General features: G+C 43.1%; 1 protein-coding gene across 3 annotated transcripts in view; it reads right to left on the bottom strand.

Moving 5' to 3' along the window:
• Window positions 1-19067, bottom strand: part of arhgef17 (Rho guanine nucleotide exchange factor (GEF) 17) — a 448495-nt gene that overhangs the window by 131000 nt on the left and 298428 nt on the right. For all 3 annotated transcript variants that reach the window (XM_043692177.2, XM_043692178.2, XM_043692179.2), the window contains exons 4-5: window positions 10767-10883; window positions 7079-7171 (exon numbers count right to left, since the gene is read on the bottom strand). In XM_043692177.2, the coding sequence (XP_043548112.2) occupies window positions 7079-7171; window positions 10767-10883 (210 nt within the window). The remainder of the gene's footprint in view (window positions 1-7078; window positions 7172-10766; window positions 10884-19067) is intronic.

The raw sequence follows: 19067 nt of genomic DNA, 5'->3' as shown, positions 1-19067 counted from the left end.
CAGACAGTTCCTTAACCCTGTGGTTTCCAAACTGGGACTATCATAATTGGAGTACCTTCCCTCTGGCTCTGCCACTGTGTTTGGGTGTGAGGGGGTGGGCTGAGCAAAGGAATTGATTATCTGTGTGCAGTGTGGGGAAAAGGACTAACTTCAGCGTTTCTTGGTGGAGTGGGGTTAAGGAAGCAGGCTAATTACAGTGTGCCTATGTGGGGGTGGGGGAAGGGTGGCAGATTATTACAGTGTGTATGGGGATCACATTAGAGAGGAACCTCATTGAGTCTAATGTCACTAATGAGCACGGAGAGCTTGGGTGAAATGTCAAAGTCCATTATATCCTAAGCTGTACGGAAGTATTCCACTTTCGAAATAAAGTTTGGCCTTGAATTGGGATAAACACAATTCCACACTCGGCTAAGTTATTTACTTTTGTGAATCAATTCCATTTTGTTTTAAAACAGTGTTGTGTGAAAGCCCTCAGGGCTGTGAATACTATGTTGTATCATCGGAAAGCCTCAGTGGCACATTCAATATTTATTTGACTCATCTCATATTCAATTCAATTATGTCAAGTCTTTTGGGAAATTTGGACTAAACTTGCTATCGATTAGTAATGCTGAATACAAATGTGAATAAGAGAAAGTGAGGTCTGCAGATGCTGGAGAATCAGAGCTGAAAAATGTGTTGCTGGAAAAGCGCAGCACGTCAGGCAGCATCAAAGGAGCAGGAGAATCGACATTTCAGGCATAAGCCCTTCGTCAGGAATGAGGAGGGTGTGCCAAGCAGGCTAAGATAAAAGGGAGGGAGGAGGGACTTGAGGGAGGGGCGTTGGGAATGCGATAGGTGGAAGGAGGTTAAGGTGAGGGTGATAGGTCGGAGAGGGCGTGGGGGCGGAGAGGTCGGGAAGAAGATTGCAGGTCATGAAGGCAGTGCTGAGTTCGAGGGTTGGGACCGAGAAAAGGTGGGGGGAGGGGAATGAGGAAACTGGAGAAATCTGAGTTCATCCCTTGAGGTTGCAGGGTTCCTAGGCGGAAGATGAGGCGCTCTTCCTCCAACTGTCGTGTTGCCATGGTCTGGCGATGGAGGAGGCTAAGGACATGCATGTCCTTGGCGGAGTGGGAGGGGGAGTTAAAGTGTTCAGCCACGGGGTGGTTGGGTTGGTTGGTCCGGGTGTCCCAGAGGTGTCTCTGAAACGTTCCGCAAGTAGGCGGCCTGTCTCTCCAATGTAGAGGAGGCCACATCGGGTGCAGCGTATGCAGTAAATAATGTCTGTGGAGGTGCAGGTGAATTTGTGATGGATATGGAAGGATCCCTTGGGGCCTTGGAGGGAAGTGAGGGGGGAGGTGTGGGCGCAAGTTTTGCATTTCTTGCGGTTGCAGGGGAAGGTGCCGGGAGTGGAGGTTGGGTTGGTGGGGGTGTGTGGACCTGACGAGGGAATCGCGGAGGGAGTGGTCTTTCCGGAATGCTGATAGGGGAGGGAAATATATCCTTGGTGGTGGGGTCTGTTTGGAGGTGGTAGAAATGACGAAGGATGATACGATGTATATGGAGGTTGATGGGGTGGTAGGTGAGGACCAGTGGGGTTCTGTCCTGGTGGCGATTGGAGGGCCGGGGCTCAAGGGCGGAGGAGCGGGAAGTGGAGGAGATGCGGTGGAGAGCATCGTCGACTTCGTCTGAGGGGAAATTGCGGTCTTTGAAGAAGGAGGCCATCTGGGTTGTTCGGTATTGGATTTGGTCCTCCTGGGAGCAGATGTGGCGGAGGCGAAGGAATTGGGAATATGGGATGCCGTTTTTACAGGGGGCAGGGTGGGAGGAGGTGTAATCTAGGTAGCTGTGGGAGTCGGTTGGTTTATAGTAAACGTCCGTGTTGAATCGGTCGTCCGAGTTAGAAATGGAGAGGTCTCGGTAGGGGAGGGAGAAGTCTGAGACGGTCCAGGTAAATTTGAGGTCAGGGTGGAAGGTGCTAGTAAAATTAGGTGTGAATGTCAATAATATCTGTGTCTTCCCGGCCAAGACCATGAGCTGGTCAGGTAAAGTAATAGGATGTTGAACGCATCAAACAATGAAATTTAAATGAGTATTTCAAAATGTAGATTTTCACACAGAGGAAGCTCGATTATCCGAATTTCGGATTATCCAAAGAAGATCACAAGGTCCTGATAGAAACATTTCATCAAAGAGGTGTTTCAACACCGATTACATCTTTTGTTTACAGTGATTAAATATGAACCTGGATTACTGAAATGCTGCCGAGAACAGTCCTGGACATCGATGGGAGCCCAGGCACCGTATCCAAATGACTGACCTCCCACCCTCTCTCTCAGTCTCCCCACACTTTCTTAGATTTCTGCACAAGGGTGTACCCTAAACCCCCCTTCCCCAGATAATGTCTTCAACATTGTCCTGTACAGGGCAAAGGTGGAACCTGTCAAAAAGTTGTAGGAAAACATTGTCTGTGTGTGTGTACACTATTTTGAGACTCACCCCCCCCAAGAGGCGGCAGCCTCTTGTTGTCCAATCTGGCTGCCCCCGAGAGGGGGCTGGGGGTGGACGGGGTGGGCAGGGTTGGATGGGGTTGGGGGCTAATGAGGAGCAGTGTTGGACGGGGTTGGGGGATTAATGGGGCGTGGAGGTGGACAGGTTTGGGAGGGTGTCGATGGCTAGTTTAGACGGTGTTGGGGGGAGGACAGGGGTGGAGAATGGTCAGGGTTGGGGCGGATGGGGTTGTGGGGTCGGATGTGGGGGGAGGTGGGGGCTCGCGCACAGTGTGCTGCTGCCAATCTCCTGGTGAGTCAGCATGGATTTATGAAGGGGAAATCATGCTTGACTAATCTTCTGGACTTTTTTGAGGATGTAACTCTGAAGATCGATGAGGGAGATCCAGTAGATGTAGTGTACCTGGACTTTCAGAAAGCTTTTGATAAAGTCCCACATAGGAGGTTAGTGAGCAAAATTAGGGCACATGGTATTGGGGACAAAGTACTAACTTGGATTGAAAGTTGGTTGACTGACAGGAAACAAAGAGTAGTGATAAACGGCTCTATTTCGGAATGGCAGGCAGTGACCAGTGGGGTACCACAGGGATCAGTGCTGGGACCGCAGCTTTTTACAATATATATTAATGATGTACAAGATGGTATTAGTAATAACATTAGCAAATTTGCTGATGATACTAAGCTAGGTGGCAGGGTGAAATGTGAGGAGGATGTTCGGAGATTACAGGTTAGGTGAGTGGTCAGATGCATGGCAGATGCAGTTTAATGTGGATAAATGTATGGTTATCCACTTTGGTGGCAAGAACAGAAAGGCAGATTACTCCCTAAATGGAATCAATTTAGGTAAAGGGGCAGTACAAAGAGATCTGGGTGTTCTTGTATACCAGTCAATGAAGGTAAGCATGCAGGTATAGCAGGTAGTGAAGAAGGCTAATAGCATGCTGGCCTTCATAACAAGACGGATTGAGTATAGAAGCAGCTGTACAGGGCCCTGGTGAGACCACACCTGGAGTATTGTGTGCAGTTCTGGTCTCCAAATTTGAGGAAAGACATTCTGGCTATTGAGGGAGTGCAGCGTAGGTTCACAAGGTCAATTCCTGGAATGGCAGAAACACCTTATGCTGAAAGACTGGAGTTTAGAAGACTGAGAGGGGATCTGATTGAGACATGTAAGATTATTAAAGGATTGGACACTCTGGAGGCAGGAAACATGTTTCCGCTGATGGGTGAGTGCCGAACCAGAAGACACAGCTTAAAAATACGGGGTAGACTATTTAGGACAGAAATGAGGAGAAACTTCTTCACCCAGAGAGTGGTGGGTGTGTGGAATGCTCTGCCCCAGAGGGCAGTGGAGGCCCAGACTCTGGATTCATTTAAGAAAGAGTTGGATAGAGCTCTCATGAATAGTGGAATCAAGGGTTATGGATATAAGGCAGGAACAGGATACTGATTAAGGATGATCAGCCATGATCATATTGAATGGTGGTGCAGGCTTGAAGGGCAGAATGGCCTACTCCTGCACCCATTGTCTATTGTCTATTGAACGGGGGGACTTAGCAAGTGCACACTGTGTCAATCCCTTTGACCTGATTGGGGGGGGCCTCAGCAATGCTGCAGAACCCTTACACACAAGTCTGCTCAGAAACACGCCCTGAGGCAAAGAGAGGTAGAGCAAGGAAAAAGGAAACTTCAGAGTCCCAAAGGAGAGGCATTGAATCAATTAACCGAATAATCAATTATCCAAATGAAATAGTGCCCGTTCATCTTGTTCGGATAATCAAGGTTCCTTGTAATATGATGCATTATTGTATGTTGAATATGCTAACTTTAATAATTATAGTAACATAGTAACTTAATGTTACTATGCTGCTTTATTGCTGTTTTACTGTTGTACCAGCCTCAGCCACTCCCTCTGGCAGCTCATTCCATCCATGCACCGCCCTCTGCGTGAAAGAGGTGCCCCTCAGGTACTTTTTAAATCTTTCACCTATCGCCTTAAATGTATGTCCTCTAGTGTTGGACTCCCCTACCCTGGGGAAAAAAACATGGCTATTCACCTTATCCATATCCCTCATGATTTTATAAACCTCTGAAAGTTTAACTGTATTCCTGATGAAGAGTTCTTGCCCAAAACGTCGATTTTATTGCTCCTCAGATGCTGCCTGAACTTCAATGCTTTTCCAGCACCACTCTAATCTAAACTCTGGTTTCCAGCATCTGCAGTCATTGTTTTTACCTCTATAAGTTTACCCCCAGCTTCAGATGCTCAAGGGAAAATAGCCACAGCCTATTCAGCCTTTCCCTATAGCTCACACCCTCCAACCCTTGTCAATCTTTTCTGAACCCTTTCAAGTTTAACATCTTTCCTATAGCAGAGAGTCCAGTTCTCACCAATATGGAGAAAGTGGCCTATTTTCATTATTCCTTTGGTTCTAGAGGAGGGTTTTGTATTTTACTTACTGTCTGTAAAATAATACAGCTATCTAGGTTCACCTCTTGACATGCTATTTCTTCAGAAATATAGATGTACAATTAGCTGCAGGCAAAAAAAGACACAATATCTAGCATTCCCACAATGTGGTCCTACTCTCTGTGATATACTAGTATTAAATTAAATCCTAATTAGCCCCATACACACTTAAAATAATGGGACCATTTAGAGATGCGACCAGTGTTGCGGTGCCTGAGAGAGTATTTCATGTCGACTAGAAACTGATAAATGGGGTAACGTACAGTAACAGATCTGCATGGGTCAATACTTCTGAGTAAGTACACATGCAGATGGGTGAACAAAGTTATTACTTTAACATCGATTTAAAAGTGGTTCCCGAAATATTTCAGTGATGTGGCTTTAGGGCACAAAGCCTGGATTATTTGTGACTAACTCTGCAGCTTCATGTGCAATAACAATAGTGTTCACCTGAATAAGAAGTGAGCAACAAACACCAACCAGCATTTATACAACTCCCTCAAAGTGGTAAAAAGTTCCAAGAAGTTTCACATTAGTGTCTGCAAACACATTATTATATCACACCATATGAAATATTAGAACATGTGGAAAGATTGAAGATAAAGGGAATAGAAAAGAAACAAAAGAAGAGGGAGGACGGAGGAAAAGAGAGCAACAGAGGGGAAGGGAGGAAAGCAGAGCAGAAGAAGAAAACAGAAAGTTTTAGGGAAGAAATTTCTGAACTTAAGTCCCAAGCAATTAAAGGTACACCATCAATAGTGAATTAATGAAGATCAGTGGACATGACATGAGAGCTGGTATATGTTGGAGTATTGCAGTAAAGACATTTGTTACAATGAGGCTGCTGGAGTTTTCTTTTCTTTTTCAAGTCACCAGTGATTATCCATGGAATACAGTTAATCTCAGCAAATCACAGAGTGGTCAGCATATAATCCAGGCTGGAGTGTTTTAAACTGTTTCTCTGTTATCAGAAAGTGCACTACATCTCAGTGTTACAGTACAAACTTACTGCAGGTCATCTCAAAGTTGGAACAAGATTAGTTCATAAAAAGAAACAATCCATCAGGATAAACCTATCAATATATGCTTCCAGATTTGTGAAATATTCCATTAAAATTAGTACAACTGGAGCCTAACATCAGTCGTGGGGGAATTAAATAAATCTTTTAAAAAATGTTGGTGCAAAACACATAAAATTTTCACTGCACTGCCAATTTCCTGGAACTGGCAATTTCAGAGCATGGGCTCAGAACTGAACTGAAAGGCTGAAATAAACTCAAGATAACAAATTCACCTACACCCATTCCCTTCACAATGCCCCTTTGAAAGCAGAGACCAAACATAAATGCTCCTTCTTGGATTTTCTGAAAGCAATTGTCAAGACTTTTATCATCCAGTAGCCTCTCACAAGAGCATCGCTCACCAAGAGCATTGATAATTTTTTTAAAACATTCTTTCATGTGATGTAAACATCACTGGCTCTCTCTAGGTCTGTTCAGAAAATTGTCAATGACATTGCTGTGGACCAGGACTCACATGTTGGCCAGACTGGGTAAAGTCTGGGATTTCATTCCTGAAAGCATATTCGTGGACCAGAAGGGTTTTTGCAACAACCTATGAAAGTTTCATGGTCACCATTACTGAAAACAGCTTTACACGCCTGATTTATTAATTGAATTCCAACAGCTGTCACAGTGGGATTTCAAACGGTCTCCCAAAGCATCACTCTGGGCCGTTAATCCAGTGACATTAATACGACAGTATCAGCTCTCCGTGCTGCTCAATTAAGCTGAAGATGAAAATCAACTAACGTCAATAAAAGAGCAGATATCTGAGCTGTAATAAGCAATACCAGAGATGGCTAAAGTCCAAGACCATGTCATTACACTCCCTGCTCTACACAATTTAGACAACTGATAATCAAGAAAGTGAACGTTCCAAACGTTAGAAATTATACTTCAAGCTGAAAAGACAATTTCGTTTTATGCATACACAAATAATTAGACCTTGAGACTGTCATATTCTGCCATCCAAACTATATTCTGAATTTTCCTGCTTGCATTAAGCCTTCAGTATTTTCGAACTTAGTTTCAATTTTGATCTAACACGTTCTTACCTTTATCAGAAGCTCATATCGGGGAATTCGTTGAACAGGTTTGATCATTAAATCAGACAGTGCCTGCTTCTCTTTGTTCTCCCTCATGCTTTGCTGCAATATAAGAGAGTTCACAGAATCACAGAATTGTTATGGCCATTCTGCCCATTATACTGGCACTGGCTCCCTAAGTGAGCATCAATAGCTAGTGCTGAGCCTGCTTTTACCCTTGCTTGAACATGAAGGAATTTGAGTAATGTATTTTTATAATCAACCAATGTCCTCTTGAATTTCTCAACTGAATCTGCCTCCATCACACTTACAGGCAATGCACCCCACACCCCAACTACTCACTGAATGATAGAGGTTTCAAATCTTTTCTTTACTTCACTCTTGCTTCTTTTACAGATCACTTTAAATATATGCCCTCTTGATCTTGTCACTTTCCTCAAGATGCCTTGTTACAACACATTAATATAGAACATAGAACAATACAGCGTAGAACAGGCTCTTCGGCCCTCGATGCTGTGCTGACCTGTGAACTATTCTCAGATCATCCCCCTACACTATCGCAAAATCATCCATGTGTTAATCTAAGGATTGTTTAAATCTCCCTAACGTGACTGAGTTGACTACATTAGCAGGTAGGGCATTCCACGGCCTTACCACTCTTTGCGTAAAGAACCTGCCTCTGACATCTGTCTTAAATCTATCACCACTCAATTTGTAGTTATGCCCCCCTCGTACAAGCTGACATCATCATCCTAGGAAAAAGACCTTCACTGTCTACCCTATCTAATCCTCTGATCATCTTGTATGTCTCTATCAAATCCCCTCTTAGCCTTCTTCTTTCCAATGAGAACAGACCCAAGTCTCTCAGCACTCCCTCATAAGACCTTCCCTCCAGACCAGGCAACATCCTGGTAAATCTTCTCTGCAGCTTTTCCAATGATTTCACTTCCTTTCCTAAATATGGCAACCAGAACTGTACACAATATTCCAAGTGTGGCCGCACTAATGTTTTGTATAGTTGTAGCATGATATTGCAGCCCCGGAACTCAATCCCTCTACCAATGAAACCTAACACACTGTATGCCTTCTTAACAGCACTATCAACCTGGGTAGCAACTTTCAGGGATCTATGTACATGGCAATACTTAAATCACGAGTTGGATGGAATCATATATGCCTTACAAATAATCACCACTGGGTCCATTTCCGGGTACTAAAAGGCAGTTATTGAAGGGTTTTCCTGGATGGGTGATGATTGTAGCTGCACATCACTGATCCCACCGCTCTGGTGGCACAGGGGGCAGACTTGTAGTAAGGAAGTGAGATCTCACAGATCCCCCTCCAACTCCACCCCACCACAACCCCAAATCCCCCCCCCCACCCCCCCCATTTCAGACCAGCCACCTGCAGACTTTAACCTCAGCAAAGAGTCAGTGAATTTGTAATCAGCCCAAAACTGGGCACTTCACTAATTAAATTCATTACCCTGAAGGAAGAATAGCCGTTGCCCATGGCAACCTGCCTCCAGCAAGGTTGAGTCGCTGACGTGCTCGCCTCATTCCAAAATCTCCTCCCAGTGCCACCATCAAGGCATCACCCTCAGGATGAGAAAGATATCACCCTTTAAAGGCCACCAAGAAATTCCACCAAAGCGGGAGAATGCAGGAGTCTTTCCCGGTTAGTCTTTCACACTCCACTTTGTTTTTCAGGAAGGAGGTAGGACTAGGGATGATGGGAATCCATTGCCCAGCAAGTGAATTTCAATAATCCTAACGTTTTGCTATGTTGCTCTGGCTTCCAGCTCTACAGATGCCCTGATTAATTTGAAAATGCTGAATCTTTCCTTTATTAACATCATTCAAAGACAAAAACCGCAGCAATGATTGCCAGATCTGGCCACTCATGGCAGCTTCCCAGGTGTCCTATCTCCTTCACTCCCACCACCCATACCCCATCTGTAAATGGGCGAGCCATTCTGACCCCTCCATATTTATTATATATCCTCATAAATGCTAATCAGTTGATGGTTGTGTCTTGTCATGTGTAAATGTACAACAGCAAAGTCAGAATCACCTTATTCCCAAATCAGTCCTGCCTCGTATCAACTCCATTACTCAGTTCCATCCAGTTCCACCCTATCCCTTTTTGTCCTTTTGTTAAATACTATCATTAGCCAGAGACATTGTGAACTTATAGCCTCAGACTTGATTCAGCTCTGCCACCTGTTGACACATTATGACTGAGTCAATCCCATTTCAGCCCCATCACTAATCCACATCGATCCATTTTAGCCCCATCACTAATCCACATCGATCCATTTTAGCCCCATCACTAATCCACATCGATTCATTTTAGCCCCATCACTAATCCACATTGATCCATTTCAGCCCGATCATTAATCCACATCGATCCATTTTAGCCCGATCACTAATCCACATCGATCCATTTCAGCCCGATCACTAATCCACATCGATCCATTTTAGCCCCATCACTAATCCACATTGATCCATTTTAGCCCCATCACTAACCCACATTGATCCATTTTAGCCCCATCACTAACCCACATTGATCCATTTTAGCCCCATCACTAACCCACATTGATCCATTTCAGCCCCATCACTAACCCACATTGATCCATTTCAGCCCCATCACTAATCCACATTGATCCATTTTAGCCCCATCACTAATCCACATTGATCCATTTTAGCCCCATCACTAATCCACATTGATCCATTTTAGCCCCATCACTAACCCACATTGATCCATTTCAGTCCGATCATTAATCCACATCGATCCATTTTAGCCCCATCACTAATCCACATTGATCCATTTTAGCCCCATCACTAATCCACATCGATCCATTTCAGCCCCATCACTAATCCACATTGATCCATTTCAATCCAATCATTAATCCACATCGATCCATTTCAGCCCCATCACTAATCCACATTGATCCATTTTAGCCCCATCACTAATCCACATCGATCCATTTCAGCCCCATCACTAATCCACATTGATCCATTTCAATCCAATCATTAATCCACATCGATCCATTTTAGCCCCATCACTAATCCACATCGATCCATTTTAGCCCCACCACTAATCCACATTGATCCATTTTAGCCCCATCACTAATCCACATCGATCCATTTCAGCCCGATCATTAATCCACATCGATCCATTTCAACCCCATCACTAATCCACATTGATCCATTTTAGCCCCATCACTAATCCACATCGATCCATTTCAGCCCCATCACTAATCCACATTGATCCATTTCAATCCAATCATTAATCCACATCGATCCATTTTAGCCCCATCACTAATCCACATCGATCCATTTTAGCCCCACCACTAATCCACATTGATCCATTTTAGCCCCATCACTAATCCACATCGATCCATTTCAACCCCATCATTAATCCACATCGATCCATTTCAGGCCCATCACTAATCCACATCGATCCGTTTCAGCCCCATCACTAATCCACATCGATCCATTTCAACCCCATCATTAATCCACATCGATCCATTTCAGGCCCATCATTAATCCACATCAATCTGTTTCAGCCCATCACTATTCCACATCGATCCATTTCAACCCCATCACTAATCCACATCGATCCGTTTCAGCCCCATCATTAATCCACATCAATCTGCTCCCAGTCCTGCTGCAGGACTAGTAAGTGTCCTTACCTCCAAAAACTTAATAAATGCTGGTTTTGCATCCTTGGCCAATCGCACAGCTTCTTTGGCATTAAGGAAGTTATCAATGTATGCAGAGTACGAATTGGCCAGTACATCTTTGGAGAACTGCAAAAGGAATCCAGATATTAATGGAAGTGACACAACACACTGTGTAACTACTTTGAAACTATTAGATTCATCACGAGGGGATAAATTATATATCACGTACAAGCAGACACGGGATTGATACACTAAACTAACAAGTGGCAAAAGACTCCTCAGCATGAAAGATAAGTCGGAGCATTGGGTTAACAGTTCAATAGAGACTGCAGGAAATATGGATCTTTGCATTCCGTACATGCCACTTTCACATCATTCAGAAATAGATTCCTATTCCCTGCCCATGAGTAAATAAAGGGGAGAGGCTAATATAAACAGGAAAGAGCTGTGTCCGGTTAAATATTTGGCTTCTGAATAAATGCAGGCATCACAGCCATCATAGAAGTATATATCAGAGGATGAGGCATTCTACCCATTGTGTCTGTGACAGTATTTCACAGTTATCCAGTTGATGGTCAAAGAGATGTACAGCACGGAATCAGACCCTTTGGTCTAACTCGTCCATGCCAACCAGATCACATGTTTGAGGTCTATCATTTTGCAAATCTTTTCACCTAAAGCATTTAGCAAACTCCTTTTGGAAAGTAACTCCTGAATCTGGTTCCACCATCCTATGAAACAATGCCTTCCAGATTGAAACAACTCACTGCCTAATTTCTCCTGACCTCCTTTCTACTTTCGATGATCACAAATCGAAAGCTTCTACAATCCCAGCTTCTACAGCCCCTCAGAATCATGAAAATTATTTTCTAAGTTTATACAGCAGGGAGTTAAGCAGCTTCTCTTGCCAAAGTGAAAGAAATGGGGGAGGGATTTAATGATGGCTGCCTACTGCTCATGGAGGTCACTGACAGAGCTCATCTGCTCCCGAAAACATCAAAAGTTGCAACGGTGGTAGCTGTGGCCCCTATGCAAGGGGAACAGGATCACTGCAAAACCCAAGGTTAGAGAGTAACTTGCAGCATAAAAGGAGGCCATGTGGCCACTCTGACTGAATGTTTTGGTATATTTTCTAAGCATCCTGTTCAGAGATGTTATTACACACCTCTGGAGCAAGTGGGACTTGAACTTGGATCTTCTGGCTCAGAGGTAGAGACACTATGACTGTGTCATAAGAGCCTTTGATTGATCTTTGTGGCCCTGCCTGACTATTTCTTTCCAGCATCAACAACAGTTTTGGTTTCCATCATCTTTGACAGCAGGGAGTTCCAGATCAACAGCATTCATTGTGCAAAGAAGTTCTTCCTCACATCCACTCTACATCTCTTGCTTAAAACCTTAAATCTTTGTCTTCTGGTTCATGAAATATCAGCTAGTGGGAACAGCTTTTTCTTCTCTATCGTATCCAAGCCTGACATTAGATCATAAGATATAGCAGCAGAAATAGACCATTTGGCCCTTCGAGTCTGCTCTGTTATTTAAGCATGGCTGATATGTTTTACAATACTATTTTCCTGCCTTCTCCCTGTAACCCTTGATCCTCTTACTAATCAAGAAACTAGCAATCTCGGTCTGAAATACACACAAAGATTTGGTCTCTGCTGCCTTCTGAGGCAATGAGTTCCACAAATTCATCACCCTCTGGCTGAAGAAATTCCTCCTTATCTCAGTTGTGCCTTTACTCTGAGGTTGTGCCCATGGTTCACGCTCTCTTACATTCATGGAAACACCTTCTCTATATCCACTCTGCCCAGGCCTCTCAGTAGTCTACAAGTTTCAATGAGATCCCTACTCATCCTTCTAAACCCCTTTGAGTATAGACTCAGAGTCCTCAACTGCTCCTCATATGACAAGCTCTTCATTCCCTGAATAATTATTGTAAACCTCCTCTGACCCCCTCCAACACCAGCACCTCTGTCCTTAGATACATGGCTCAACACCACTCACAATATTCCAAATGCAGTCTGACCAGAGCCTTATACAGCCTCAGCAATATATCTGTGCTTTTGTATTCTAGATCTCTCAAAATGAATGCTAACAATTCATTTGTCTTTCTAACTGCCAAGTGAACCTGCACAGTAACCTAGAACGTATTCTACGTCTTCATTCTTCCTACCGAAGTGCATAACCTCACACTTTCCCACACTGTATTCTTTCTGCCATTTCTTTGCCCACTCTCCTTGCCGGCCCAAGTCCTTCTGCAGTCTCTCTCCTTCCTCAAAATGATCTGTCCTACCATCTATCTTTGTGTCATCTGCAAATGTAGCAACGTTGTCCTCAGTTCCATTGTCCAGATTGTTAATGTGTAAATGAAATGTTGTGGACCCAACACTGACCTCTGTGGAACTCCACTAGTCACCAGCTGCTATCCCGAAAAAGGCCCCCCTATCCCCACTCTCTGCCTTCTGCCAGCCAGCCAATCCTCTGTCCATACCAGTACCTTGTCCCTAACACCTCGGCTCTTATCTTAGTTATCAGCCTCTTGTGCAGCACCTTATCAAAGGCTTTCTGGAAGTCCAAACATATCACACCCAGTGGCTCTCCTTTGTCTAACTTCTCAAAGTTATCTCCTCAAAGAATTTTAACAGGCACGATCTCCAATTGGTGAAACCATACTGACTCAGCCCCATTTTACCATGCACTTCCAAATGCTCCGTAATCTCAATCTTAATAATGGACTCTTAGAATTTACCAATGACCAAGGTCAGACTAACCGGTCTATAATTTCCCGTCTTCTGCTTCCGTCCTTTCTGAAATAGGGGTGTTACACTGGCCATTTTCCTGTCCTCTGGGACTCTCCCTGAATCAGGTGGCTTTTGAAAGATCACAACCAAAGCCTCAACAATCTCCACAGCTATCTCCCTCAGAACTCTGGGATGTAGTCCATCTGGTCCGCGTGATTTATCCACCTTCAGACCTTTTAGCTTCCCCAGCACCTTCTCCTTAGTAACCATGCACACCTCTATCAAATGTCCTCTGCTTGACGGAGAACAACACCAAACTTTCCAATCTACCGAGATAACTAAAATATCCCATTCCTGGAATCATTCTGATAAATCTCTTCTGTATGCTCTCAACAACCCTTCTATCCTTCTTAAAGTATGGATATTGAATGCAATAGCCGAGCTGTGGACTAACCAAAGCCTTATGAAGGTTCAGCATAACTTTCCTGCTTTCACACTCAATATCTTGAGGCCATTAAGTATATATTGCATTCTTACGTTGCTTCTGCCAAAGTGTGTATCACTTCACACTTCTCCACTTGCCTGTCCACTCTGCTAGCCTATCCATATCTTGGTAGAGAGAATTGAAGAAAGAACACGGAGAGATGTAAAACAGGCTGCAATTCATTACCACCTATTTTTATATTTGCACAATGTTAATATCAACCCCACCGTGAATCGAATAAGACTCAGCTTCTACTTATAATTATCACCACATGAGGGCGCACTAGTGAAGCTATAAGAGAAGAGGAGGGAAATAGGTCCCAACCAGGATATTCCCCATAGGCTTTCGAATGTAAACAGTTCCATAAAAGACAAAAAGAGAGTCGTTGATTTGTCTTATTTTAGTTTCTGTTCCAGTAGAAACTTAAATCTACCCACATATATTCTGTGGCCATGCAAGAGAATCTCTGCAGAACAACCTTTTGCTGATCTGAAAGAAGGTGATTTTGAACTGGCTACCTGCGACCTTATCCTGCTTTCTCATGTGAAGCTGTTATTTCCTGACGGTCCATGGCGCAGGTACTTGCTGGTATCACTGCCTTTGGGCCATGCTGTGATAACAGCAAGACAACAATGGTGAGGCTATTTCACTGCTAAAAAAAAAGTCAAGGCCTCCAGTGCCAACTTTGCAGTTTCTAAGATTATGGGAACAGAAGTTGGTCATTCAGCCCCTTGAACCTAATCCATCAATCAGTTAAGTTATCTCTTGAGGTATACTGTAAGTCCATTTAACAGCTTTGGGTAACATAATCCTCAGTATCCTTGCCCAGTAAAAACAGATCAATTTGAAATTGTTTTACTGATCTAACCTCTACAGCTTTTGTTTTTGTGAAGGGAAGGGACTTCTAGACTTTCCTCTGGCACAGGAACATTTACACCAATTGTGACATCTCTACAGCAAACATAGAGACAACTAACTTTAATGAGATGTCAAAACAGAGGCCCTCTCTCCACTCTCCTGTCAATATAAAGGATTCCAATGCACAACTGGAAGAAGAACATTTATTCCCCAATCAATGACTCCAGAGACAAAAAATCTGGTTATATTCCATAAGCTTGTAACAACTTTCTGCTCACAAATCAGATACTGCAATTTTTAATTACAGCAATGACAGTATTTCCAAAATGGGTGACTGGTTGGAAAGTACTTTACTAAGTCCTGAAAGTGTGAAATTTGCCTTATAAACAATTCTTTCTTTGTAACTACCTGTTAGGAGATGTGCAAGAGAGGCCTAGACCTGACAGCCTTTGATGTTTCCCTGCTGATATTTATCCCAGAAAACCAGAGGGGTTGCTTGTAAACAACCCTGAGTTCAGAAGACATAAAAATACAAGAGATAGGAACAGAAATACAGGCAGTCCCCCAGGCTGCAACAGGTTCCAATCTGGTGTCCATTTGCAAGTCAATTTATACACGAGTCGGAAAACAATGCAGATCAATGTAAAACAGCTGTTCTCAAGTACATGAAATGTTTGCACATCAGGTCTTCAAAATTACATCCCTGTATGTGATTGTGTATGCAAGAACAAGTGTTCATAAATCAGACATTCATACTTTGGGCCCCCAACTTCTTAAGGCACACTGAACCTGCTCTGCCATTTAAGGCAATTGTGACTGCTCTGGGGCTCCCACCTCCATGTTCTCATCTCTTCCCCATTTCCCTTGATCCCCAGGACAAAAATAATCTGCCCATCCAAGCCTTAAATATATTTAATAATGCAATATTCACAACCTCCTGAGGTACAGGTTTCCAAAGATTCATAACCTTTTGAATGAAGAAATTTCTCCTCATCCAAATGATTGACCCTTCATCCTCCAACTAAGCTCCCGTATTCTGGGTTCACTCACCACCAGGAGTATTTATCCTGTCAATCCCCTTTAGTATCTTATGGTTTCAATGGAATCGCCACTCATTTTTCTGAGAGCACTGGGCCAATGTATTCGGTCTCCCATCATAAGGCACACCTCTCATCCCAGACTGCAGAGAGATGATGGGTGGTGGTGTAGAACTAGAAGTATAGCTTTTGCAAATCCTCTCTAACAGCTGCCTTGTACAGACTCTAATATGAAATAATACATCTGAAAATATGACTTTTATAAAATATTTTCAATCTCTGATCACTAACATTTAGTGAGTGAAAAATTGTATATTTCTTTAAAGGCAGCACTGCAGGGGATCCTTATTTGCATATGACTTTTATGCACAGGCAACACAATGCTCATTTTTCACCCAAGTGTAGCAGAGACCATGTTAAATATCTGCTTCTGGTGGAAACTGTAGGCCAAAGCTATTATGTTATCACCATTTTGCTGTGTGAACAACGCTGCAACATTACCACAGCTCCTGTAGCACTTGGGTCTGTGCTGTTAGCTCGCAGACACCCACTGTATTCGGGAAACAGCAGGAAAATAACTTCATTTAATGTCTTCCTGTTACAAAGCTAATGTTTCCTCTCACTTGACCCATCACTTCCTCCATAATAAGGGTTTGTGCTATCTCAAGTCAAACGCTTGACTGATGAACCTGACAACTTACCTCCATAATGTTTATTCAAACACTCTTACTATTCTCTTTAGTCCAGTCACAATGCTTCAATGAGTGTGGTGATTTTCACACCAAGTTTGTGGTTCCAACATTATTTCAATCACATCCAACATGTCAATATTCCTTTGACAGGGCCTCACAAACCTCTAGTCATCGCTCCCCAGAAAGATCATGCTCATCTTTCAACCAAGTGTAGCAGAGGCCACTAACATAAACAGCAGACACATGGAGCACCACCACCTGCGAAACCCCTTCACATTCCTTTAAGGTTTATCAAATTCCTGAAACTCCATCTTAACAACACTGTGGGTGTGCCCCTACACCTTACGGATTGCAGTGGTTTAAGTATGTGATTCTCTATCACCAGGTTCTCAAGGACAATTAGGTTTGGTCAAGTAGTTACTTAGCCAGTAACTCATGAATAAATAAACTTGAAAACTGTCAAAACCAACCATGTTGAAATCCAAACTGTATTTCATTGATTCTCCAGCTGCTTCTTGTTCAGGGTTTACATTGACCTCAAGGAAGTCCGTTATCACAGGATTAATGAGAATGCTTGATCGAATGGCCAAGTTTTTTACTTCTTTCTTTTAGAATTTCAAAACCCCCAGAGTGGAACACATTCATTGGTGACAGGCGTGGCAGTAACATCACTGAAGCACAAACCCTGAGACCCAGACTTATATGTTGGGGCCAAGGGTTCAAATCCTACCACAGCAGCAGGAGAAATTTAAATTGAAAGAACAAATCCGAAATATGAAACTAACCTCAGTGATGGTGACCAAAAATCTAATGGTGATGGATGTACAAATCCACCCGGTCGCTAATATCTTTGAGGGAAGGAAATCTGCTGTGATCTGGCCTACATGGGATTTCAGATCCACAACAATGGGGTCGATTCTGAAATATTGTCTGAAATAGTTCAGCAAGCCACTCGATTCGTGATGAGCAAAAATATGTTGGCCCTGTCAGTAACATCCACATCCCAGGTAATAATAAACTAAAGATGTCTTTCTGTGCTAAAGTCCATAACCTATCATTTCTAATCTTTCAAGGAAATGGGTTTGTGGGATACAGCAGAATTCTTCCTACTCCAGCTCTATAAGGCTGAAATTGACCTCTCACCAGCTGAAATGCTGTGGGATCTTTATAAATGCCTAAGACTTATTGGGAATGGAACAATTATACAAATAAGAATCCACTATTTCTCCGTCAGAGACTGAAGATGGAAACGTTCTAATGTTTCTTCAGGGCCTGGAACGTACTTCTAGTTCTACCTATCAGTGTGACTAGGTAGTACACTAATTCCTTCAGGTGAACCAAGCTGACCATAAACCTAACCTTCCCAGCAGATTTAAGCTATGGTTCTCAATGTGCTGCATTATCAGCTTGGAATTTGTACTATTCTGACTGTGATTCTATTTCCTTTCTCGATGAATAGCTCTGGGTAACTCAGCTTTGTCCACTTACCTCAAGAGTCTGAGTTCCGATCTGGTCCAGGCTATGTCTGTTTCCTGCTCTGAACTTTATGTGCAGTGTGTCTGTATCCTATGTGAATACCTCTGGCCTTCTCAGTTCAGTTCTTAGTGGATAGACTGTGCAAACTATCCATGCCATTTAGCATGAAGTTTCAACAGCCAACATAACGTTTGGGTCTGGAAGTGAAATTAATCTCACTGTTGTTTCAGAGGATGCCCTTTCTCAGCTGGGGATAAGGCATGTTGTCAAGTCAGAAAGGCCCCTTTTAGCTGCCCTTTCACAGCCTGATGGACAATGCATTGCCAAAATGAAAATATTTTCAATCTCTGATCACTAACATTTAGTGAATGAAAAATTGTATATTTCTTTAAAGGCAGCACTGCAGGGGATCCTTATTTGCATACCATCAAGATTGTACTGACTGCTTTCAGTCAAAGGGGATTAATATGTGCTATACATGTAATATATTTATTAAGTATCTACATCTTGAGCAAACACACTACCTTGCCTTGTGCCAAATCCTTTCAAAGATTTCTATCCCTAGTACACTTCAACCTTAATACTTAACTTGATTATGAAGTAATCCCAGGCAACAGCCAAACCTCAATGGTCTGTAAAGACCTCCTTGCAGACTGGGGGGAACATTTTCTGGCACACTGCATTGTCCAATTCAGAGGAGCTTCTTATCCTTAGTATTAGGATTTGGCACAAAAGCTAGTGTATACAGAGGAGTATTTCACAGCAACTTTGCTTGACTTTCTGCATGTAAAGTTCAATTTGCCATATGTGCCTCACAATGTTGTAAAATCACAACAGCCAGGAAGTTGCAATCAAGAGCTCAGTTCAGTTTTAAGAAGATTCTTCATCTCATGTAGTCTCATTCCATGCAGTTACTCACCTTACTGCTTTCCCAATAAAGCAGCTGGCCATTCTTTAAACTAGTCCCATCTCCAGGCCTCAACCACTTGGCAACCTTTTCCAGATATTGGTCACACTGA

The sequence above is a fragment of the Chiloscyllium plagiosum genome, unplaced genomic scaffold (genome assembly GCF_037043375.1).
Source record: "Chiloscyllium plagiosum isolate Xiang-an unplaced genomic scaffold, Cpla_swu_hap1 HiC_scaffold_6, whole genome shotgun sequence".
In the NCBI taxonomy this organism is placed as follows: Eukaryota; Metazoa; Chordata; class Chondrichthyes; order Orectolobiformes; family Hemiscylliidae; genus Chiloscyllium; species Chiloscyllium plagiosum.
The sequence above is the reverse complement of the archived record's forward strand: the minus strand, read 5'-3'. Positions and strand labels throughout refer to the sequence as shown.